A 26,525-nucleotide genomic window follows, 5' to 3' on the forward strand; every position below is an offset into this window, starting at 1 on the left:
CTCAGTGAAACGGACCTTGATTTGCAGAAAGCCTTTCAAATCGCACTCGGTCACGAAATGGCTGAGAAAAACGTGAACCAAATACACCCTAAGGACCCACATGACATCGGGAAAGTAGAAACGGATAGGCCGAGACCAGTGTATGCAACGTGCCAAAGATGCGGCAAGAACAATCATAGACCTGAGGACTGTTTCTATCGGGAAGCAGAATGTAGCCTTTGTTACGAACGAGGACATATCCGTAGAATGTGCAAATTAAAGCGGGAGCGACGATTTCAAAATCGGGATAACGATACGAGACAAGCCCAATCAGGTCGGCGAAAGAACAAACGTTCATCTAAAGTCAAATATACGGAAGAGAAATATCGGGACGAATCAGAACCGAGTGATTCGGAGGCAGAGAATTACATTGGAAAAGCCGAACATTTGAACTATGTAAAAAGCTCCAGAAACGAAAAATATCCGAAAATCTTGTTGGATGTTTCAATGAACGGTAAACAGATACAGATGGAGTTGGACACAGGTGCCGCAGTATCCCTCATCTCAAAAAGACTATACCAATCATATCTGAAAAAACGTGTGCCGTTAGAACCGTGTGATATCAAACTTCGAACCATTACCGGGGACAGTATACCTGTTGTCGGAATGTGCAGGGTTAACGTATGTTACGAAGGACAGTCCGCAGAATGTTTACCATTATACGTGGTGAAAAGTGACAGACCTGCCTTGTTTGGTCGTGATTGGCTTTAGCTAGATTTACATTTATACGTTTTATAGTCCGTATATCGTATGCGTTTAACGCATCCGTCCAACGAAAATTTTTCAACACATGCTTAACCATTTGCGCATTCACATATCTCCGACAACTGCATAAAACGGGTGCGTTTAAGCGCATACGTTGGTCGAAGCCAACGCATCCGTGCTATCAGGTACGTGAACGGATAGAAATTCCTTTGAAATGACGTCATTTTGATACATACTGCCAGCCTCTCCCTTGGGCAGATCACTTCCCTTGTTCTGCTGTGTTTTTGTATGTCGGCGGCAATGTAGTGTAGTACCTCGGCTAATTGATCATGATTAAGTCGAAAGTATTTCACAAACTTGTCCTCGTCACTTTCCAGGTCAATTGCAACAAGAGTGTAGTAGTCTCCATGGGATTTTCTTTTTTTCAATATATCATGTACCCAGAACCGTCTTTCCTCTTCCTGGCCTTGACAGTTTCATATGCAAGTGCACAGACCAACATATCGACATCTTTGTCGGAAGATTCCATATTGACGAATGACCTGACGGATCCGTTTTGCCCTTAATAAAGCGCTCGATATGACGTATAAATGTGTATCGGAACCTCGGATGCTGGAAATGGAAACGTATCACGCATCCGTTTCAATGTATACATGTAAATCTGGCTTTAGTAAGCTCAGAATCAATTGGAACTGCGTAAATATCCACTCGATCAGTACAAGCCTACGGGGGTCTTCCAGAGGCAACCCAGAACTTGAAGCCTTATTGCACAAATACCAAGATGTGTTCAATTCCAAGTTGGGAAAGGCGAAGAATTTCAAAGCACATTTCCGAGTGAAAGAGGGAGCAGAACCCCTCTTTTACAAATCCAGACCGGTTCCTTACGCAATTCGAGAGGAAGTGAACGAATCAATTTTAGCCATGGAACGTGATGGCGTACCGGAAAAAGTCGAATACTCGGACTGGGCTGCTCCAATTGTTCCGGTCAGAAAAGCGAATGGGACTATACGCATTTGTGGTGATTTTAAGGTTACCATCAATAAGAGTCTCGAAAACCCGGAACACCCTATGCCGAATGCTGATGAAATATACCAGAGCCTAAATGGAGGGAAAGAGTTCTCGAAATTAGACTTGTCTATTGCGTACCAACATATCAAACTCGACGAAGAATCCCGGAAATACGTCACTATAAACACGCCCTTGGGACTATTTCGTTACACAAGGCTTCCGTACGGCGTATCCTGTGCACCGCAACTGTTCCAATCATATATGGACAGAGTCTTGCAAGGGTTATCATCTGGCTGTAACCTTGATGACATTATTACGTCGGGAGTCGACGACTCTGAACACTTGAGTAACTTAGAACAGATACTTAAGAGACTGTTAGATAATGGACTTGTTTGTAACTTGCCAAAATGTGCGTTCATGTTGCCCTCTCTGAAATATCTAAGTTTCGTAGTAGATGAAGAAGGACTACACTTAGACGATGACGCAATCGCTGCGGTACGAGATGCACCAAGGCCACAATCGAAAACGGACGTTCAGTCGTTCTTAGGGCTCGTAAATCACTATCGGAGATACGTACCAAATATGTCCTCAATCGCAACTCCGATATCAGACCTGTTGCGCAAGGATAAAAAATGGGAATGGTCACCGGCCTGTGAAGATGCGTTCTGTGAAATCAAACGTATACTGACTTCGGAAGCAGGGGTTTTAGTACATTATGACCCTAAGAAACCGCTGGTATTAGCCGTAGATGCTTCACCTAAAGGACTAGGAGCTGTTATCTCACATGTCACTAAAGAAGGGGAAAAACCGATTGCATACGCCTCAAGAACATTATCGAAAGCGGAGAGCAACTACTCCCAAATCGAACGCGAGGGACTTGCGATAATTTTCGGCCTCCGGAAATTTCATCAGCCGTATACGGTTGAAAGTTTACCCTCATAACTGACAACAAACCGCTTAGTCTGATATTTGGTCGAAAAAAAGGAATACCAGGAATATCAGCCTATGACTATGAAATTCAGTTACGGACATCTAAACAAAACGGCCATGCTGACGCCTTGTCCCGCCTACCTATTCAGTCGGGGGAACCGCTGCCCGCTACGGCAATCAACTGGACTGCCGAAGCAACCGCCTTGAACATTGCGCAAATTAATTCTTTACCAATTACCGCCAAGGACATTTTAAAGGAAACTAGAAGAGATCCAGTACTGTCAAGAGTGTTACACTACTCTGTATCAGGTTTGCCTCAGGCGGATGGGTTAGACAAGGACTTACAGCAATATCAAAGGCGCAGGGATGAAATAACCACCGAAGAAGGCTGTCTTTTGTGGGGAACTCGAATAATTGTGCCTCAGAAATTCCGAGAACAAATTCTAAGTGAACTGCACAGTAATCATCCCGGTATTGTGCGCATGAAAGGATTAGCTAGGCTACATACATGGTGGCCTGGAATTGATCGCGAAAAAGAAACCATTGTTCAGAAGTGTAGTGAATGTCAGGAACTACAAGCAAAACCACCACGTGCCGAGGGGAACCCATGGAAATGGCCTTCCGGTCCTTGGCATCGCGTCCATGTTGATTTCGCGGGTCTATTTCAAGGAGAGAACTATTTCTTCATACTAGTCGATGCATTCTCAAAATGGCCGGAGGTCCACAAATTGCGGTCAATTACAGCGGAATCGACGATAAACATGCTGCGGAAAATCTTCTGTCAGAATGGTGTGCCAGTCGAACTGGTGTCGGATAACGGTCCTCAATTTGTTTCGAGGGAATTTTGTGAATCCATGAGAGCTAATGGTATTAGACATATTTTAACACCGCCATATCACCCCAGTTCAAATGGCGAAGCGGAACGCTTTGTCTTGCGGTAGGTCTCGTGGTTGCCATTGTTTGCAAAGCATCCAAGGAGTTTGATCATAATCACATACAGTCAAGTTCAACTTTAGTTTAAAGTTGAATATGCATCAACATTATAGCCACTGGTATAGGCGAAACAATATTTATTGTGATCTGGAGAGTCGCCCCACCAAGACATGCCATGGCTTTGCTTTCCCATTATAAGAATTCATTTTCCAAGTCAAAAGACCCCGGCTCATTTTGGTGAAACTCTTAGTGAAATCGATTAAAAAAACAACTCCACAAAATGTGCTGAATAACGCTGTTGTACAATAGAAAAGGCCCGGGATTCTCAAAGCTGGTATACCGGCTTCTGGCCAGGGTTCAAAGGGTTAATATAACAGAGTAAAACATAACGAATGCGTAGGCCTACCTTCAGCTGTTTAGGTCTCGGTTGATCATGATATACAGCTGTGTCAGCCGTGTCTATCCCCCCTTCTATACCACGGATCCTGGTATTGCCCAGGATGCCGATGATGCAGTTGTCGGCATCGGTCATCGCCGGTGTCTGGGTGGTTTCAAGCGGCACGTTTCCAGTTTTCTCGGCTTGTATCCGCTCTTGGCAAGCCTTTTTCTTTGTTCTTGTCTTGAGGTCTTCCCACTTTTTTTAATTTCCACGGTAGTGCGTAAACACGGCGAGATTGAATTGATCCGGAAAGATATATTTTTCCAGATACCATTCTTCCTCTGCATGGTCACCAAATCATTGAACTTTGAGCTGAGGATGGTCCAACTTTGTTCAACCGATTCTACCAACTTCTCCACCTCTTTGGGAGTGAAATTTGGCTTTCGTGTCTTCATCCGATCATCCATCATGCGTGTGTAATAGACAAATGCGGAATGATTACATGGAATGCATTCCTCCTTACGAGATGCACTACACAGGTGCGGGACGCAATTAGCGCTAGCGTTGTGACATGGTTGCGTTAGCTTTATGAATATCACGCAACGCAAACTAAAAGTTCCCGCAACCTCCATGCACACGCAGATTGCTTTGACACTTCTGCGCGGGCTCAGTGAATTGGCTCCTGAGTTATAGTTGAAATGTGGCCTTATATTTACATGTATTTGGTGTTTTAGTTGTGGTGCTGGTACTTGAAGATTTATGGGTGAATTTTACTTTAAGGTGGTAGGGAACTGTTTTATTTCAAAGTCTAGAGGACATTATAAATAAGGAGGGAAGAGTGTTATGTATTCAGAGTTCTATTTCAATATTATCCCCTTAGCCTTTACCTGTAATAGACACCCATGTTATGTGATTATTTGTGCTATGTAACACGTTCTAGTTTAGTTCGGAATAAAATGCCATATAGACAACAACGTCTTTTCTCTCTCCCAGCCCCATGTACATGCCCAATACATTACACATGTCACTTTTAGAGAACGGGGGAGGGGGTTTGGGGGAGGGGGTTTGGGGGAGGGGGTTTGGGGGAGGGGGTTTGGGGGACTTATCCCCCAATGTACTGGCTAAATATGTCAGAAGGACGGGGGTTTGGGGGGCTCCCCCATGTCAAACAGTTGTGTGAGTTCACTAGAGCTTGCTCTTTACATATTAATCTGTTTGTTGTGAGTTCTTTTTCATTATATATTTGTAGATTTGGTTGGATCTTACTTTTTCGAGAGTGGTGTTGTTGATTTTGAGAACTTTTTCAGTTTTTTTAGGTATATTTTGATACGACTTCTTAATTATGCTGGTGAGTGTGTGCCACTTAAACCTGTCTGTTCTTGGGAGCCCTTTTAGTTCAATTTGGTCAAACGAGATTTTTGTTCCATCAGGATTATAGAGATCTTGGATATAATCGATTCCCAAGTTATGAAAAGATTTGTATAGACACGGTCCTTTGTTCTTGATTAACCTTTTGTTGTACCAAATGAAGTTTTCTTTTGAACATTGACCCCAGTCTGACCAATTTTTTAAAATTTCAACGTAAAATACAGGGATCTTATCCGTTGAATTGAGTGATGCAATATCATGATCAGCCCGTATCAATAGGTCGATGTTAATACTGCTGTCACTTAGAAAGTTTCTAAACAGTTTTTTCCACACATGGTCTTCTGAAAACAGAAATCTTTTCATCCAAATTATTCGGTTTGTTTTGATCATCGATCTAACATCAGGCATATTAATGCCGCCTTCATCGAGGTTCTTTGTTATTATGGTTCTTTTCAATTTTGGTTTACCGCCAGACCATAAGAAGTCATAAATTAACGTTTCCAAGTCTTTGATGTATTTTTCTGGCATTGGGATGGCGCTTGTAGTATAAAGAAACTAAAAGTTTTGATAATAAGCGTTTTCCCCAATAGGGTGAGGTTTCTGCATTTTCAGCTATCCAAAAGTTGTTTACATTTTTTTATTCTTGCTCCGAAGTTTAGTTCTGTATTTGCGGCATCATTATAAGAAACATACACCCCTAAAACTCTTATGGGGTGTTTTGGCCATGAGATCCCTAATGGGTTTTCTATGCTATGTTTAAGTGATCCAACCCATGCGCCTTCTGTTTTATCTTTATTTAATTTTAGTCCGGAAAAAGATCCGAAGGTGTTTACTTCTTTAAGAAACAATTTTGCTGATTTGATGTTTGCTAGAGTTCCATTGGTATCATCTGCAAATTGAATTAGTTCAAGTTGTTCTTTTCCAATTGTAATGCCTTCAATTTCTTTGTTTTGTCTGATGCTGCTAGCCAAGATTTCCACCACAAGTAGAAAAAGATAAGGGGACAATGGGTCCCCCTGACGGACTCCCCTCTCTATTCAAAAATAGCCTGTTGTAGTTCCATTATTTATGACACAGCTAGAGATGTTTTTGTAGAATGTTTCAATCCATTTAATCAGAGAATCACCAAAGTTAAATTTTTTCATTGTTAATTTGAGGAAGTCCAAGTCGACAGAGTCGAATGCTTTTTCGAAGCTGATATTTATCAATACTCCAGGAATGTTTTTAATGTTACAGTGGAATAGAATATCTGAAATTGTTCTATTATTGTTTGTGATTTGCCTGCCATTTACATATCCTGTTTGGTTTGAGTGCATTATATTTGGTAATATTTTTTTAATCCGTTCAGCAAGTGCTTTGGAACCTATTTTATAGTCAACATTTAGCATAGAAATGGGACGCCAATTCTTTAGTAATTGCCTGTCTTTCCCTTTATCGAGAAGAGTAATGATAGCCTGACACTGAGATGTGGACAATTCCCCAATGTTATACCCTGTATTCAGTGATTCCAGAAGTACACTCCCAATTAAACCCAACAACTTTTGCTGTAATTCTGCTGTAATTCCGTCATTACCTGGCGCCTTATTGGATTTAAATGAATTTAGACTATTTTTTAATTCTTCAAGCGTGAGATGTCCTTCACAACTGTTTCGTTCTTCATCTGATAATTGATTTATTTCAATTTCATTTAGGGACTCAAGTTTTTCTTGTTTGGTTTTTGTATTTTTATTACTGTATAGGTCTTGATAAAAGTCTTTTTGCATGTCCAAAATCTCTTTTGGTTTAGTTGTTTCGGTCCCATTTGCCTTTAACAATTTATTCATGGTTGTTTTTGATTTATTTTTTGAACACTTCCTAAGAAAGAAAGCATTATTTTTTCCCCCTTTTTCATACCACTCACATCTTGAGCGCAGTATTAAACCTTCCATTTTTTTATTATCAAGTTCTGTTAGGTTACTGACTATGTCAGCTTTTCGTCTTTCTAATTTTACCCTTTCTGTCTCATTTGTGCAACTGTCGATTTGTTCTTCGATTTTGCTTAGGTCTCCCTCCCATTCTTTTTGATTATTGCGGTGTTCATTTGCCTGTTTCTTTCCATAGATGATTGATTCTTCCCTGATTTTATATTTCATAAACTCCCACATAATTCTTTTATCATGATAAAGGTGTTGGTCGTCTTAAATTAAATGAATCAGTTTTGTTAAGGATTTTACATAATTTTCCTCTTCCAGAAATGAGTTATTTAGTTTCCAACACCCTCTACCTTTTTCACTCTCAAAAGTTTTGATTTCTAATAGGATGGGAGAGTGGTCGCTTCTAATTGTTGAGAGTATGTCAGCCTTTTTGACAAAATCTACCAGGGATGTTGGCAATAACCAATAATCTAGTCTGCTGGAGATTGCTGGTGTACGCTGTCGCCATGTGTATTGTCTTTTTTGTGGGTTTTTAATCCTCCATATATCCAGTAAATCATTTTCTTCTTTTAACTCTTCAATTATTCCCATTGTTTTTTTGTAGTTAGCCGAGAATTGTTTTGCTCCTCCTTTCCTATCTTTATCAAGGTCTTGGATGAGGTTGTAATCTCCACCAAATATAGGTATATATGCATCATTAGCATTACTTTGATTTTGCTTTAAATCTTTGAAAAATTTAATTTTTGCTTGATCAGAATTAGGTGCATAGATATTTACAATACTGAAATGGGACCCTTGTATTTTACATTTCAGTTGAATCAGACGACCCTGGTTATCTTTGATGACTTCATCTACATGTATGTCCAATGATGACTTGGTCAAAATCATAACCCCTCTGGCATTGTGGGCACCATGATTGTAAATTATATCACCTCCCTATTGGTTTCGCCATAAGTGTTCATCTTTTGTAGTACTATGCGTTTCTTGCAATAAACAAATGTCAGTGTTTTTTCGCTTGATATATTCATTTTTCATCTCGTAGGCCCTTTACATTTAATGATATTAGTCTAAAATCACAAGTTAAGTTTCTAATCATTGGGTTCTATGTTTTGGAATTTTAGGGCTAAATTATCCACTGGACGACCAGACACAACAATACATGTATCCACACTATCCTTTCCTCCCATCCCCTCTTACCAAATCACTACACAAAAGTATGAAAGCCAAGATAAAAATCCTGGCATTTCCCTGGTCCTCTAGACCCAATTGTGTTTGTGTAGGCTTTGGTTAGCCACTGTCCCAGTTCCAGGATGCTCCCCAACAAGATTATTTATTCATTTTGAAGAGGACTTAATAATTACGACTTATACATTTAGATTCAAATAAAACCATGACTGTCTAGCCAATCCACACAATGCTACGCCACTATAGTCAATTGCATAATACTAGTGGACATGCTTTAGCTGTTGAAGAAATAATTATCTTATACTTATAAAACAAAACTATACCTTAATAATCAATTACTAGTAGTCATGCTTTGACTTTTCAAAAAAAAAAAAAAAAAAAAAAAGAGAAATTAATAAATGGAAACCCATCAACTTATACTGTTTAAAAAGTAAAGATTTCGCTACACTACCACAATTTGCACTGTTATATACTGGAACCCTCACCAGAATACATACACAAAACTACTCTTAAAACTCTGAAGCCGCTGCTCTGCCCAGTCAAGAAATGCGCACAGTCCATCCACAGTTTTATGATAAATAACAATCACTCAATGCACTCTTAAAACTCTGAAGGCCTTGCTCTGGCCAGTCAAGAAATGCATGCAGTCCAACCACAGTTCTATTATAAGTCACAATCAATTCATCAATAAACTCTGAAGGTCAAGGAATGCATTCAGTCTAACCACACTTCTACGATAAATCACAAATCAAAACTGCCATACAGACAGTGAAAAGAGCACTTGGCATGAAATGAACAAAAGCTTGTGGATAATAATTTTTGTGTAGCCAGGGTTAAGGTCTACATGTAGGTGGCCATTTTGTGGCTCATAATATTTATTATTTTGTGAACCAAGACCAATACAATAGTCTTGAACTACTGAAATGAACATTTGCCAGCAAAGGGGCCAAATATTAGACCCAGGACTACAAGTACAGAATGTAAAAGGCCAATGCGCTCATTCCAACTGTCAGTAGGCCTAGGCCTAGATGATACTAATAGCACAATCCAAAACCCACGATGTAAGATAATAACACTGTTGCAAACTGTTGCCCATTGTATTGCTAAGTCCTATTCACACACATGGTTTGATCTTTCCTTCGAACAAAATTGAAAATTAGTCCCAACAGAAATTACACATAGCCGACACCAACGTCTGTCAATATATTCCTATGTAACATAATTCTAACGAGATGAAATGACCTCAGCAACTGTCTGTCCGTACTGGATTCTGCGGACTATATCCTTTGTGTCCTTGAAAAACACTTTACCATCCCACGACCAGGCATCCTTTACTAGTTCATTCGCTTTTATTCTATTGAGAAGTTTTATGTTTTCCACACATAAATCCTCACGTATAAATATTCCGGTTCCCTTCAGTAACTTTCTGCTCTTCATGACTTCGTTTTTGTCTACCCTTCAGAAAAATTTGACTATAATCGGGTCTGCGCGTTTTTCCTTTGTTATGCCGGGTTGCCCCCGTGTCCTTGGGGGTACTCTGTGCGCTGCGTCCATCGCTTCCTCGGATATATCAAGAGCCATTTTGTTTTTCAACACTTTTGCTACCTCCACTGCACAGTTCTCGCCTTGCGCTCCTACCAAGCCGAAAATCCTCACGTTTGATTTCCGAGAGTGTTGCTCTGAATGCACTTCTCTTCTCTTACATTCCATTAGTTCCTTTTTAATCTTTTCAATATCTTTCAAATTTTTTTCGTTGTTATTTCTAAGCGTTTGAACCTCCATTTTAAGTTCACCATTTTCCGTTTTTAGGGTAGCTAACTGGCCTTTTACAAGTTCTATATCCCGAGTGAAGTGTTTCACAGTCTCCTTCACGAAACCTTTGGTTTCAATACGAAAAACGTTCATTCGTTCCTCGAGTTTCCGGTCGAACTCAGCCAGGAGCTCTTTCAAACTTTCACTTTCTCCCGTCGATTCCGCCATTTCTGATTCCGCCTTCTCTGATTCCTGGAACTCAGATTCCTCATCTATATAAGAATCCTCCAGATCTTCATCCACCGTAGTGTTTATCGGTTTTTTAAACTCCCGGTCTCCTTCGTAACTGCTGGTGCTACTGCTCACACTCCTCGCACTATTCTTTTTTTTAATCGGAGTAAAAAAATTCATCAATGTGGACATAATTGTTATGGCTGTCACAGGTATAGTCAGCCCACAGCATGTGCTCCAATGTTTACATTATAATCCTTTATAAAAAGTAGAGTGCACAATCCTATTACATCACATCCATGTCATGTTGTCTGACCACACCATGTCCAAAACAGAACACAGGCCTACTGCATGAATCTGTGTGTATGGCTTGTGGCTATAATGTACATGTATACTCCATGGGCCTTTTGGGCTGGATCTTGAAAGATTTCTGAAAAGTCTCACAATCGGACAATTGCAAGAGAATAAGAATTCTGAACAGTTCCTCACGAACAGCCAACCTTAATCAACCCACTTGCCCACTCTTATCCTCCTTCCCAAACTCTAAACATGCAAAAACTGTGGTTAGTTGGGGAGCTACCCCAACCTGTTACTACTCAGCGGCCATCTTGAAATCGTGAAAACCACCGGAATGACTCGTAGATTATAGACTGCATCATCCTGTAAACATGAGAAAAAATAGCACTTTGTAAAAAAACATCATCAAAATAAGATATTTATTATTAATATTAACATTCCCGATTATGTTGCAAAAACAACGAGTAGTCTGCGCTGAGAGGCGAAACCGTGGGAGGATATACAACCTTGTGTGGCTTGCTGTTCATGTTGGTGATAAGGTAAAACATAAATGTACAAAAAAAGATCAAAACTTTTGTGAAAAACTAGTGAACTTGTGTGGGGGAGGGATAAAATAAAGTTAAATTTGAAAAAGTTCAACCTTATTTACTAACGTTCACCTTGGTAGAGTTTGGACACATGGCTTGCAATGCATACTTTACTTCCCTGCACATATGTTGCAGTGCATTTCATTTGTTCATGTACCAGTATTGGGTGTGTAATGTATGGTAAATTATGTAGGCCCAGTTCGTGTAGCTCCTCGCGGTTTCGCGTATCAGCATAGACTGAGAATGGCAGTTTTATTGTTTGTTGAAAAAACCTCGCAATTCCAGCAGACTACTTCGTCGCTATTCTTTGTGTACTCTGACCAGTGTCACTATCAAAGGTCTACAATATCATTGTTATTTTGACAAGAAACATGAGAAAACCTCAACTTCTTGTGAAGCGGCCCGCCATGTTTGTTCATCGAGCGCTCGGGTTTGTTTTGATTACGTCGATGATGTTTATAAATACAAAGAGGCTATTCTTATAACAAAGTTGTGTCTGGATTTCAAAGTCATTCTCCTGTATTTGTTATATTAATGTGTAATAGACAATTGTGAAGTATTATGATTATTTCATTGTGATGATTGGGAAGAATTCTTTGCAACACCGTTTTGTGTTTAAAATTTACTACGGCGTTCATGTGGGTTTTGATCTTCGACTTCGACTCAATGACTGAGCAAATTTAACAAGACAGAAAGCCAAAAATGGTAACACTTCCTATGTGAACAAGCTACGGGAGTCATTCTATACTATGACTTTTCAAATAACAGTTGTCATGGTGAATTATATCTAGCAAATCAAGAGAAAACTCACCCTGGTTGTATGTCAAAACTTCTACTGTAGGTAGATGAACTGAGCGTATGAATCAGGGTTTATCTACGTGTCTTTTATTGGCAATATTAATAAGAATTAGACAAAATAACCCCACAAAACGACATGTTGATATTGAATCAAAATATAGAGAAATACCACTTTCCAACTGCTCGTTATGAAAAATTTAGATTGGAGCTATGTTTTGAAATGAATGTACACACTCTATATACATTCGCAAAATGGCCATCACATTATCAGCCTCGGCTGCAATGCCTTATGTGTAGCGCGTTCACTGCATTACAGAGACAGGTAGGATCAAGCCCATTTTGCCAGTTTTGACATTATAAAAGACAATTTTTGACATTTTTGATAAAAAAGTTGAATAGACATTACTAAAACATTTTATAATGAAACGGCCAGGGGCCATTGTGCTCACCGTATACATCTTTTAGTAGGCAGGATCATGCTTAGTTTAGAGGTGAATATGGTGAACACAATCAGGCATGAAGACTTTTTTTAGATGTGTATTGATGTCAAGTAATAAGACAGGGCAGTATATATAAGTTTATGATCCAACCAATAATTGTCTATGACATCAACAAGATCAATATCGTGTGATTGCTAAGAGTCCCTGCAATAAAAAATTCATCGAAAAAAAGTCATTAATAAGCAAGATATTGCATGTCCTACTTTTTCAGTTTTGACCCCCTGGTGGCCAAATCAAGAATCAGATGAGGCCAAAATTCGGTGTCAGAGATTATCTGATGTAGGGGGTTACATGTACCAACTTTCAAGTTCATAGCTTCAGCAGTTAAGAAACGTGCCATAGTTACACTCTAATGGCCAATTTACGCCATTTGACCTCTGTGACCTAGAAAAGGAGGTCAAATCCAAAAATCGTAGGACATGTGGTGTATCCTTGCTAGAAGTCCCTGCCATAAAAATTTTATCGAAAACAATTCACTCAAATAAGCAAGATATTGCACTTCTTCCTTTTTCCATTATGGCCCCCTGGTGGCCGAATAAAGAATCAGATCAGGCCAAAATTCGGCATCAAAGGTTATCTGATGTAGGGGGTTATATGCACCAAGTTTCAAGTTCATAGCTTTACTGGTTAAGAAACGTGCCATAGTTTACACTCCAACGGCCAATTTACGCCATATGACCTCTGTGACCTTGAAAAGTAGGTCAAATTGAAAACCCGTAAGACATGTGATGTATTCTTCCTAAGAGTACCTACCATAAAAATTTTATCGAAAACAAGTCACTTATAAGCGATATATCACACTTTTTAGATATCCACTTTTGGCCCCCTGGTGGCAAAGTTGAGAATCAGATCAAACTGAAATTCAGCACCAGAGGCTATGTGATATAGGGGGTTATATGTACCAAGTTTCAAGTTCATAGCTTTAGTGGTTAAGAAACGTGCTATAGTTTACACTCTAACGGCCAATTTACGCCATATGACCTCTGTGAACTTGAAAAGTAGGTCAAATTAAAAACCCGTATGATATAAGATGTATATTTGCTATGAGTACCTACAACGCAAGTTTCATCGAAAACAAGTCACTAATAAGCGAGATATCACACTTTTTAGATATCGACATTTGGCCCCCTGGTGGCCAAGTTGAGAATCAGATCGGACCGAAATTTAGTGTCAGAGGTCACCTGACCTAGGGGGTGCTGTGTACAAAGTTTTAAGTTCATAGCCCTAGCGGTTAAGAAACGTGCCACTGTTTTTTAAATAGGATACGACGACGGACGACGGACGACGGACACTGCGGTATTACATAAGACTCCCCTACGGTGAGCCAAAAATCAAGAAAATGTAAGACACAAGTCAGAAAAGACAAAAGGGAAAAGATAAAAAATAATAAAATAAAAAAATATTTTTGGCCGTCCCTGACCGGGGTTTGAACTCACGACCTTTGGATTGCCACAACACGAAAAACACAAAACATGCAATTTCGGCCATATCTGTGTCTGCGTTGTGACCTCTGTGACCTCGACAAGTAGGTCAAATTAAAAACCCATATGATATATGATGTATCCTTGCTATGAGTACCTACCACAAAAGTTTTATCGAAAACAAGTCATCAGTAAGCGAGATATCACACTTTTTAGATATCCACATTCGACCCCCTGGTGGCCAAATTGAGAATCAGATCGGACCGATATTCAGCACAAGAGGTTATCTGATATAGGGGGTTATATGTACCAAGTTTCAAGTTCATAGCTGTTGCGGTTGAGAAACGTGCCATAGTTACACTGAAACAGCCAATTTACGCCATTTGACCTCTGTGACCTTGAAAAGTAGGTCAAATTAAAAACCCGTATGATATATGATGTATCCTTGCTATGAGTACCTACCACAAAAATTTCATTCCAAACAAGTCATTAATAAGCGAGATATCACACTTTTTAGATATCTACATTCGGCCCCCTGGTGGCCAAATTAAGAATCAGATCGGATCGAAATTTAGTGTCACAGGTCATCTGACCAAGGGAGTCCTGTGTACAAAGTTACAAGTTCATAGGCTTAGCGGTTAAGAAACGTGCCACTGTTTTTGAAACAGGATACGACGACGACGGACGACGACAGACGACGACGGACGACGGACACTGCGGTATTGTAAAGACTCCCCTACGGTGAGCCAAAAAGCCGAGTTTTTAGGCATTTTTTGAATGCATTGGTGTCCGCAAGCTCGCGCAAAGAGACTGGGAGAGAGTTCCACAGCCTGGGAACCATCACACCAAGACTCCGATCCCCATATGACCCCTTGGAACGTGGAATGGTAAGAAGCCATGGATCATCTGAGGACCGAAGTCCACGGGACAGCACACGCAGGCTGCGCAACCCTCTCAAGTAGCTGGGACTATCCTCCTGATGCAATGATTTGTGGGCAATCATGAGGACCTGGCTGCCTGGAGGACCTGGCTGCCAGGAGGACCCGGCTGCCTGGGTGCCAAATTTGAAGTCCGAGCGTGACAAGTTTTAGGGTAGAATAGAGGGTCCCTAGATATATGTCCTCACAAATTTCGAAACTACTAGCTCAAATAGAAAAGAAACATGCCACCAATCAGTGATTTAGTGAACTTTAGGTCATATCACGAAAAAGAACAAGAGGCCCAAGGGCCTGGCGCTCAGCTGAGTTAATATCATTAATATCTTCCCGGTGTTTAGTTCATTATGCATGAAAATGGCATGCTCCATGGTATTTGATATCCTTTTGCGTTCACTACGGTACCAATGTTTTTTTTGGTTGACATAATTATGCCACTGTTCATTCCTCAATCCTGACCATAATTCGGGTGAAATCATCGTATGAAAATATTTACCGAAACATGAAGTTTATGCCATGAATGAGGATACTCATTGTCATAGCCTCGTTTACAAGTACGAAGTATTTTCCCGCGAATATTCAAAACTGCTTGGCTCCTTGCCAGTTAAATAACATGTGACTATACACAAAATAGAAAACTTTGATGGAAATTGTAAATCATTTTTTTATCTATCAGGGGAAACAAGCTGATGGTGATCAAATAAATCATTCAGGAGAAATCGTTTTGTTGCTGAAGCTTGCATGACGAAGTTAAAGCGAACTGGAACCGCCGAGCGATTTATTCAACTTTTCGACTTTCACCGCCCGAGAAAGTCGAACTTCCAACTTCATATTCGAGTTCAGATTTGTAGCTCCGCCCCCAGTGCCCGAGCATGCGCAGTTCAATTTGTTATTATTGAGAATCATGTGAGAATCACGTGAGTCATGCGATCTTTCATTCATGAGTTTTCGTAGTAAATTCCATAGTAGTGACGTCACTCAATGATTGATAGCTAGGCGCCATGTTTCATTCATGCCTCGTTCTGATCACCTGATACGCGGGAAATGAAAATGAGGTCATACGAACTGGCTCGGCGGTTCCAGTTCGCTTTAATGCTAAACCTTTTCTTGTGCTCTACTGCGCCACCGTAGTTTTCTATTTAGACCAGCGATGACGTCATTTCTGGTGATTCCCTACGTTGTCCAATGAGCGCTTTTTAAAATGTGCCATTTGGTATTGTACAGTATGCAATGTATTTTTTTCAGCGCTGCCAGTTGCCGAAGAGAATGCCGTAGCTCCCTCAATTTCCAATCAATTTTTATGGGAGTGACATTATTGTATTGCTTAGAATGTCTACTTTTTACTCATGAAAGAATCGTAGAACTAAAACATAATAGGCGAACAGAATCATGCCGATTCACTGCACATACTGTAGGAATTCTCCACTTCAAAATACATCGGCGATGTCATCGCGAACAGAGCATGCACTTCCGATATCGTTTTCACAGAAATGTCGCCAAATATTCAAGAACTAATTTCTGAATTTAGTCCCTAAAGACCTTATGACTACCACTGAAACGAACTAGTGATAATATCGCCTACCAGACTACTTTTTAAGCAGAAAATTGGGTACTTGAGTGTCATTGAGCTCCAACATTATTGCACATAGCGTAAACAACATGCCGCCATTTTGTCTCCGCTTCGGTATTTCGTACGCCGCTTATAATGCACCTTCTCAATTAAAACCAACATAATAAGGCCTTACATCGTTGATTGAATAGGAACACCACACAAAACACAATAAAGTGGGGGTACAATCGATTACGAAGCTGAAGTGAACAGTGATTTATTCCTGGAGCTACTGCTTTTGTTGTGTAGCTGCCATGTTTTGAGAACTGGCAAATAGGAGACTTCATTGATGGCTGACGTCATCGGGCGGGAATTTGAATCGGCAGAAATAATTAAAAGGCAGGTAGCGCCCTCTCCTGTTAAAATTTTGAACTTTTTCTCAATAAAATAGATTTTCAAGAATTTTATCTTAATATTAGAGCATATTTCGACTAATTCTGCTGCTCCTAGGCCGATATAGGCCAGTTTCCTTCATGCACTCTCGCTCGCAGGAAGTAGGTCGAATGGCGACAAATTTTGTTTTGAAAGTAGAGTTTGACCAGAAGTATCCAGAAATGCAAAATTGAAGTCTCTAGGTCTTACGGTTACAAAATGTGCACCATGGGTTTAACGGACGGATGGATGGATGGATGGATGGATGGATGGATGGATGGATGGATGGATGGACAGACGGACGCCACTGAACAACTTATTTGACAAGCTCGGCTGACTTAGTCAGCTGAGCTAAAAATACATCTTGGCATATTGCCCAAAGCTACCATCACACCAAGTTTTAGCCATCTAGCTCTGGCAGTTAAGAAACATGCCCAGGATACGACGACAGACACAGCGGTATTGTATAGACTCCCCAAACGGTGAGCCAAAAAATGCTGGTGGTATGTGATTTAGTCTCATGAGAGGTGTCCACTGTAAAAAAATTACAATTTTAGCTAGTAGCATTCATGAGATAAAGTCAAAATAATTTTTTCACATGATGAAAATTTGTAAAAAATATTTTTGCATTGAAAAATTAAATGAGACTAACCTTGGTAAGGTGAAATTGGGCCAAGGGTAAGTTGAAAATCACCAAAACTGCCAAAGGCACAATCTCCAATGGCACCCTAAGACCTTCATGAAACCCAAAGATGAAATGCCTAGCATTTATGGCTACAGAGATATATAGAGTTCTTCAATGGACCGACAGACAGTCGGACAGATGGATCACACAGATTTAGTTGTGATAAAACCTATGGGGGTCACACCAATCCTCAAAACATTTGGTGATATTCAGAAGTAAGGAAACTCATAATTTAATGCACTTACTTGACATCGTACATCACATACTGTGCCCTCCGGAAGCCTTGATTTCTCTCACTGCGCTCAAATGCAAACTTGCCATCTCCTGAAAACAAAAACAAATCATACAGTAACTGCCAAAAGTACATTACAGATGCACTGAGTGACACCAGTGGTACAACTGCGTGCAAAAAGGTAAATGTTTACAAAATTATGCTTGGTGTCAAAGACACTGAGCTAATTGGTGTCGCATAGACTCACTGTACCAGTGAGCCAAAAATTTGTAAAAAATATTTTTGCATTGAAAAATTAAATGAGAGAACCCTGGTAAGGTGAAATTTGATTGTAATTTCACTGAGCTGAGAAGTGTTATGGAGGGATAACATGAGAGGGCGCCACCTAATCCTAATAGGGATCAGTAATTAAGAGAAGAAGTAAAGGACCCAAAGAAAAACTATTTGTTAAAAAATTGACACAGAAACTCGATAATATTAAAGAGAAGGGAAATACGGCCAGGCACATTATCACTCCGTATGACTAATCAAGAGAACAACATAATCTTACTTCAAAGGTCACATGTATTACAACATTCTACAGGGTACCTCTAGCGACCTAGACTTATATCACCCTAACCCACCCAACTTTTTTGGTGAGAAAAATTACACCATCAATGATCCAAAATGATCCCAGACATCCCAGGATTCTTGATTTCCTTATGATAATACTTGCAGGAAGTGGAACTATTATTCCAACCCAGTTTTCAAAATAGTATTCACAGGCGCTTGTGCTAAACTAGCACATGAAACAGCAGCAGATCAGTCGAATGTGGTTTAAAGATATTTACATCAACGTAAGTATCAATCAGAACAGTCTTAATCCATATAGATATTGTATCTCTCACAATACCCCTATGGGGTTTCATAGTGCTAACCAAGTCTTGGTAGCATTCTCAAAATCTTGGTAGCATTCTCAGAAAGTCCTCGATTTGTGACATTCCCGGACAACACAGCAGAAGAAAGTAAATCAGAAGGTAAATTTTCATGTAGAAACAATTTGGTTTCCTGGTATCAAATGATCAGACGCAGTGCCGTCAGACAAACTAAACAAAACGGACTCAAATTGCACCGTGGATTATTTATTTTCTGAGGCATTACTCACGCTTGACCCAGGGTCGAGCGCGACAGTAAAGGTGTCGGAATTTTAACTTGACCTAAGGTCGAGCATGACACTAGTATAAGGGTTAAAGGTTCCATGTTCAAGAGTTTAGGTTTAATAGGCAAGCTTTATTTTTTAATATTATGATTAATGAAAATTCAGAGATGCCTTTTCAATTTCAAGGCTTCTTTATTCAATCAACTTGTATAATACAGTAAAACAAGACCAAAACGTGAAGGACAAATAGGCTAAGATACAGCATCTTCTTTTCCGATCCTGTCAATCTCATGGCTGACTTGTTGATTGGTTTCGTGTCACCAGTTCCACAGCATGTACAGCAACACCCCTTTGCCGGTGGAGACCACCAGAACGACTCGTAGATAATAGACTGCATCATCCTGTAAACATGAGAAAATATAGCACCTTGTAAAACAAGCAGTCTTTAAAAAAGACTGAAGGGGTGGTTCGAATTGTGGGCAGGGCAGGGACTGAGGTTTTTGCGCATATGATGGGGGCAATCTGGGCAGGAGTTGTTGAAATGTGATGTGGTATCATCAGAGAAACCTGTCATAGATGTTTTCATTGTAAATCGATATAGGTAGCAGCGTTCAGGAGAAATTACCAACACACATACTGTATGCATTGAATTAGCTGGCCACCACCAGGAGATCAAAATAGGCCAATATTCATCATTATACATGTTCTAGGATGACTGGGGAAACAGACGCATGATCAGTCCCATAGGAATTTGTCAGCATTCAGTAGGCCTATGACGCTTAGGAACGCAATTGAAATTGACCTATGATGGCTTATTGCTAGAACATGTATAATGATAAATATAGCCCTATTTTGATCTCCTGGTGGTGGCCAGCTAAATGCATACAGTACTGTATTTACCATAATTGAACTGTGTGGCGATTCGAAATTCCCGCCACGCTTACTCACAAACTCAACTGGCTATCGATAGGTGGCAGCACCAACAATTTAGACGGCGCAGATTTTTTGGCAACTAAATGTTGAATATCTGCAAAAATCAAGTTCCTAATCCACCGAATCAGGGTGAAAGGCAAATATCACTGTTAATGCGATGCTGCTGCTGCTGCTGTAAAATTGGCCTAGGCCTAAATCATAAAAGAACTTATAAAAGTTAAATTTGAAAAAGTTCAACCTTATTTACTAAAGTGTACCTTGGTAGAGTTTGGACACATGGCTTGCAATACATACTTTACTTCCCTGCACATACTGTAGTTTCATGAAAATAACACCACTTCAGGATATTCAAGGCCCGGCCTCTTCGCTCGAGTCTATGCACCAGAGGTAACCAATGAGTGACTTCGCTGGCCCTTGTGATGGCTCAGCCGAGCTGTCACGGTTACGCTAAACCACTTATTACCGCAGCCCTATTGATTCGAATTGTTGTGGGCCTACTGGTCGATGAGTGCGCATGTGGAATGACGTAAATGGTAAGGCCACTCGCCGACCGTTTATACAGGTTGTCTCATAAAACTGAAGCACCTTTTAGATTGATCCAAACCCCCAAAACAAAAAAAGTCCTTATTGAAACTCTGAAGAAAAATCTACAAATGCTTGCATTAGTAAAGCAAAGTGATATTCAGGCAATGATAGTAGTCACGAAATTCCGAAGAAAAACGAGGAGCTCATCCTCTGTTTTTCTACAACCCTCTTTTTGATTTAGACTCCCTAGGCCTACGTGGGAGAAAACAGAATCGAAGTTTCTAGGATTTGTGGTTTTCTTGAGGAATTCTAGGGTCACTTAGGCCTATAAATGAAGCCCCACTGAGGGTACCCACATTGCAGACAACCTGTGCGACAATGGATGCTGTAGAGATGCTGAGAAAACGACGCCGGCGCTACACCGTGACAGAAAAACTTGCCTACCTGAGAGACCAGAAGGAGGCACTGGTGAACGGTACGGTGCGCAGTATGAGAGAGTTCGCCGCCCACTATAACATCCCCTGGGAGACGTTTAGAAGGTGGAATCTCGAGGACCTCGAGCAGAAACAAGAAGAAGGGCATGGCCGGAAGAAGACGGTGATGGAGCCCCGTGATCCGTTATGGCAACAGGTTGAGGACCAGCTTTACCAATGGCTGCAGCAGATGAGAGAGCGTCGCCACGCAGTCTCCGTTCTCGACATTCAAGATAAGGCGTTGGTGGTGTGGCAAAGCTGGTGGAATGAGTTAGCCCAAGATGTCAGAGAAGGGATTCAGCATTGTCGCCCTCAGCTATGGGATTTCAACGCATCCATAGGCTGGGTGGAGTGCTTGATGAAGAGACGCCGCGTGTCCCTACGGAAGGTGACCAAGAATACAACGACCGTCCCCGCTGATGCTGCTGGAAGGATCCAGACCTTCCGAGATGCGGTTACTGGGAGCATCGATCGTCTTGATATACAGACGCGGTTCTTCTTTAACATGGACCAAACCTTTGTCCTGTTTGATATGAGAACCATGTACACGGCCAACACCACGGGGGAGAAGGCCATAGACGTCTGATCATCCAGGTCCAATACTAAGCTGGGATGCACCGTCACCCTCTGCATCGCAGCCTCTGGAGCAAAGTTGCCGGCGCACATCACCTTCCCGAGAAGAGGTTTCGTCCGGGTGTTTGCAGCCCTCCAAGACAACCCACCAGCAGATGTAAAGATTACCCTATCGGAAATTGGTTGGATGAGGGAGGAAACGGTGCACAACTGGTTAGATCAAGTCCTATCACCCTACGTCACCGACAACGAGACCGACCAGTTCCTGTTAAACTTCCGGACGAGAGTCCGCGACATGAGAGGCAGCCTGGATTACGTACCTGCTGGTTGCACATCCCTCGTACAACCGTTAGACGTTGCAGTCATGAAGTCCTTCAAATGTCACATACGGCGACAATGGAAATCTTGGAAGAAGGGCCACACGGACGAAAGAGGAGACTGCCCTCACATCGGCCTGAGAGACGTGACCAACATCATCAGAGATGCCTGGGATGGTGTTGATGAGGACATTATCGTCAACTGATTTGAAGCATCGTTTCGACCAAGGCCAATCGAAGCTGGACCACATGCTATCTTGGAGGAAGAAGAGGAGACTGCCGTGGATGGACCATAGTTCGTGAATGTAGTCGAGGAGGACATTGTGATGGACTTGAATTGACTTTGGGTGTTGTGAATGATTGTTGGTACGATTCTGAAAGCTGGACAATCTAATAATGTGTATCTTTAGCTTTGAAAAAAAATTGAATCGGGATTTGCATCGTTCTTTTTTATTCCTTCACTGATCACTTCGGACAAGACTGTACATTCAGAGGGATGTTCGGTTTTGTCTCCAGATATGTGACGGACAACTTCTCATTCTTACCAATTTTGCACTGCAAAGTATCTTTGAAAGCCCGAAGCTGGCAAGGGATGATAAGACGAGAAGACATGCTCCATTACCTCCCTGAGCAGTACCTCACTTTGAAAGGGCAGGTCAGTCCCTAAAACCAGCAGAAGCCAATATGTCAGTTGGACTTTTTTCATGGACACCCTGTACACTATCAGCAATTAGCACTGGGACACCCTTTACACTACCAATGACGATTAGTTGAAAATGTTCTGGGACACTCAGTACAAAAGCCGAAGGCCCGATCCCATTATCCCATTCACAGGAGACCTACGAATCGGTTTCAACAACCCAAACAAGAAGGATTGGACTCGAAACTGAAGCATATTGGATATGAGGCCTGGACAACCCTCTCTGGAATCCCAGCCAATGATCGGCCTTCTCAACAGCTCTGTTCGCCACCCTACGAGTCAGGGGCGGCGACACCGGCTGTTAATGAAGTGGTGTTATTTTCATGAAACTACAGTATGTTGCAGTGCACTGCATTTGTTCATGTACCGGTATCAGGTGTGTAACTGTAATGTATGATAAATAATGTAGGCCCAGTTCATGCAGCTCCTCGCTTTTTTCCGTATCAGCATAGACTGAGAATGGCAGTTTTATTGTTCGTTAAAAATACCTCGCAATTCCAGCAGACTACTTCGTCGCTTATATTTGTGTACTCTGACCAGTGTCACTATCAAAGGTCTACGATATCCTTGTTCTTGCGAAGCGGTCCGCCATGTTTGTTCATCTAGCGTTCGGGTTTGTTTTGATTACGTCGATGACGTTTATAAATACAAAGAGGCTATTCTTATAACAAAGTTTTGTCTGGATTTCAAATTCATGTTATATTAATGTGTAATAGATAATTGTGAAGTATTAGGATTATTTCATTCTGATGATTGGGAAGAATTTTTTGCAACACCGTTTTGTGTATAAAATGTACTATGGCGTTCATGTGTGTTTTGCTCTTCGACTTCGACACAATGACTGAGCAAATTTAACGAGACAGCAAGCCAAAAACGGTACCACTTCCTATGTAAACAAGCTACGGGAGTCATTCTATACTATGACTTTTCAAATAACAGTTGTCATGGCCAATTGTACCTAGCAAATCCAGATAAAATACAGAGAAAACTCACCCTGGTTTTCTGTCAAAATGTCTACCGTACGTAGATGAACTGAGCGCATGAATCTAGGTTTCTCTACATGTCTTTTATCGGCAATATTAATAAGAATTAGACAAATAACCCAACAAAACGACATGTTGACATTGAGAACCAAAATATAGGGAAATACCAATTTCTAACTGCTCGTTATGAAAAATTTAGATTGGAACTATGTTTTGTATTGTAATGAACGTACACACTCTATATACATTCGCAAAACGGCCATCACATTATCAGCCTCGGCTGCAGTGCCTCAGGGCAATGCCTTATGTGTTGCGCGTTCAGTACATTACAGAGACAGGTAGGATCAAGGCCATTTTGCCAGTTTTGACCAGACGACAATTTCCAGCTTAAAATCTGCCAATTACTGCCAATTACGGGGCGTTTAGTCTTTCTGGAGTGAATAGCTTTAAGGAATAGCTCGAAACAAGAGTTCAAAATATTGGTATCCTGGCACATTTCCTGGCCCAGCTACAGCAAATTCTGAAGAAAATGCAACTATTTTGCTGGAACTACTTTCGGCCAGATCCAGTACCAACCATAAGCTGAAAATCAAAGCAAAGCCAGCGTAGCTAAAAATAGACACAAGGGTCAGTTCTTTCCAGGTTTGCCATATGTACCAAATGAAAGCCAAACTTTATTTGTAAACCTATAACAAATACAAATCTTGTAGATTGTGCGGAATTGGGATTTTTAAAACTCAATTTTCCTTTTGCTCTGACAAGGCATTTTGCAAATTCAAGAGGCAACATCCATGACATTCAATTTTCAAGATATTTTATGGCTTTGTTCTGGAGATATTTGAGATTAAAGTACAATGCACTTTTATGGGTCACATGATACAAACCTAAGTATGAACTGAATCATGTTATTTCAGACGTCTTTGAACATTCACTTACTTCCTATCTTTGGTTTACATTCTTCCAGGAAAGCTCTGAGTAGCACACTGATGAGATTGTAATCCGTGATCAACATCCGAGCCTGAAAGAAAACATCGGCAACTTTACCTCAAATACAGGAAATAATATTGGCGAAAGGTTTTATGCGATATATCCTAAAATATCTGAATACTAAATCAGGGATCATGCCAAAAATGAAATATCCTGGGGCCATTGTGCTCATTAGTTTAACTTGACTGAAAAATGTGATGTAGCTACAAAAATAGCACCACAAAGTAAGCAAAACTCCTCAGCCCACACATGCCGAAGGTGACGTAATAGTAAATTTGGCTTAGTGGACTACGCGCAACACTCATGAGACAAAGCTCAAAGTAGTTTGTGAGAAAAAGGGACCTTCTTGGCTGATGAGCAAAGGTGCGAAAGTACACAATGCAACCATAAGACCATCATATAACTCAATGCTGAAAATTCAAGCATCCAGAAGCCAATTATGGTCAATTTAACTGACCTTGAAAAGTTGGTCAAATCAAAAACCCGGGTATTATGTGATGTAGTCTCATGAGCAGGGTCCACAGTAAAAATTTAATGATTTTAGCAAGCATAATTGATGAGATATTAAGCTAGCAGCATTCATTAGAAATGGCCGGAAGTAGTTTTTCACGTGAAGTTTGTCCTGGGACAAAAATTTTTTGTTTAAAAATTATCAGAAGTGCCAAAAGGCTGAATGGCACCATAAGACCTTCAAACCACCCGAGATGAAAAGCCTAGCCTCAAAAGTTGAGGAGATATGCTCCGGAAACTGATTACAGTCAATTTACGCTATCTGACACCTGTGACCTTGAAAAGTAGGTCAAATCCAAAACCCGGGTATTATGTGATGTAGTTTCATGAGCAGAGTCCACAGTAAAAATTTAATGATTTTAACAAGCATAAATGATGAGATATGGCCAAAAGTAGTTTTTCACATGAAATGCTCCCTGTGGTCAAAAGCGTAGTTCAAAAATCGTGAAAACAGCAGGAAGGCACAATGGCACCATGATCATAAGACCTTCAAACCACCCACAGATTAAAAGCCTAGCCTCAATAGCTACAATATGGAGATATGCTCTGGAAACCGATTACGGTCAATTTCGGCTATTCGATCCCTGTGACCTTGAAAAGTAGGTCATATCAAAAACCCCGAGTATTATGTGATTGTAGTCTCATTACCTTCCACACGCCACACAAACACCTCTTACTTGTAATATATTATGCAATGTTTTAATTGTATGTAATAAAGGTTGGCAATTGCGAAGGCAGTTGCCCCCCCCCCCATCAAAGCAAAACGACGTGTTCTTTAGCCCCTTTCACAAAGAACTATATGAAACTTTGGTGCAGAGACTTGTCTACAAGGACAAACTCATACGGAGGAGACATGAGACATTTCACTACTATTATTTCTCATATATTCATGTTCACACAAACCCAATCATCAGTCAGTCAAAGTTTGAATATAGCCCAAACACAAAGCATCCTCGAACAAAAGACTGGAACTACCTTCTGTCAGGATTGCCAAGCTGCTGGCGCCCCTACCTTCCCATCCAGCACTTCCAAGAACAGAATTGATGTTATGTTTGAGTCACATGCTAGCGTGACGTCATTGCACTTTGGATATCAGTGGAGCCCAACAGTACCAACTGCTTACGAAAACACACACAATGGTTGCTGCCCGAGCGATGCATTTCTGTTTCAGTGAGAAACCGTGAAAACATTCAGTCCTATTTTGAGCCATTCACTGTGACTCCAGTTCAACACGTTCTATCCCCATGAGCATGCTTTTAATGCATTTAAAACAAACATGCATGTACAACCTAATCGATTGCTACCTGTTGACAACGTTCAGCTGGTCACATTGACCTGGAATCGAACTACCAGATTTGTTAATTAATAAACAAAGAGGTGAATTCAAGGCACTCAAGGCAAAAAAGTTGACTGCTAGCACGCGAGCATCTTTAGCAAGGCCTTATGTCAATTAAGACAATTTGGAATATTGCTTGCGGGACTTAGTGCACGGTAATGATAATAAAAC

General features: G+C 40.7%; 1 protein-coding gene across 3 annotated transcripts in view; it reads right to left on the reverse strand.

Moving 5' to 3' along the window:
* LOC135485750 (E3 ubiquitin-protein ligase UBR2-like) overlaps nucleotides 1-26,525 on the reverse strand; it is a 650,469-nt gene that overhangs the window by 415,899 nt on the left and 208,045 nt on the right. For all 3 annotated transcript variants that reach the window (XM_064768146.1, XM_064768147.1, XM_064768145.1), the window contains 2 exons: nucleotides 24,458-24,539; nucleotides 17,893-17,971 (listed from right to left, as the gene is read on the reverse strand). In XM_064768146.1, the coding sequence (XP_064624216.1) occupies nucleotides 17,893-17,971; nucleotides 24,458-24,539 (161 nt within the window). The remainder of the gene's footprint in view (nucleotides 1-17,892; nucleotides 17,972-24,457; nucleotides 24,540-26,525) is intronic.

Source organism: Lineus longissimus, chromosome 3, assembly GCF_910592395.1.
Source record: "Lineus longissimus chromosome 3, tnLinLong1.2, whole genome shotgun sequence".
NCBI lineage: Eukaryota > Metazoa > Nemertea > Pilidiophora > Heteronemertea > Lineidae > Lineus > Lineus longissimus.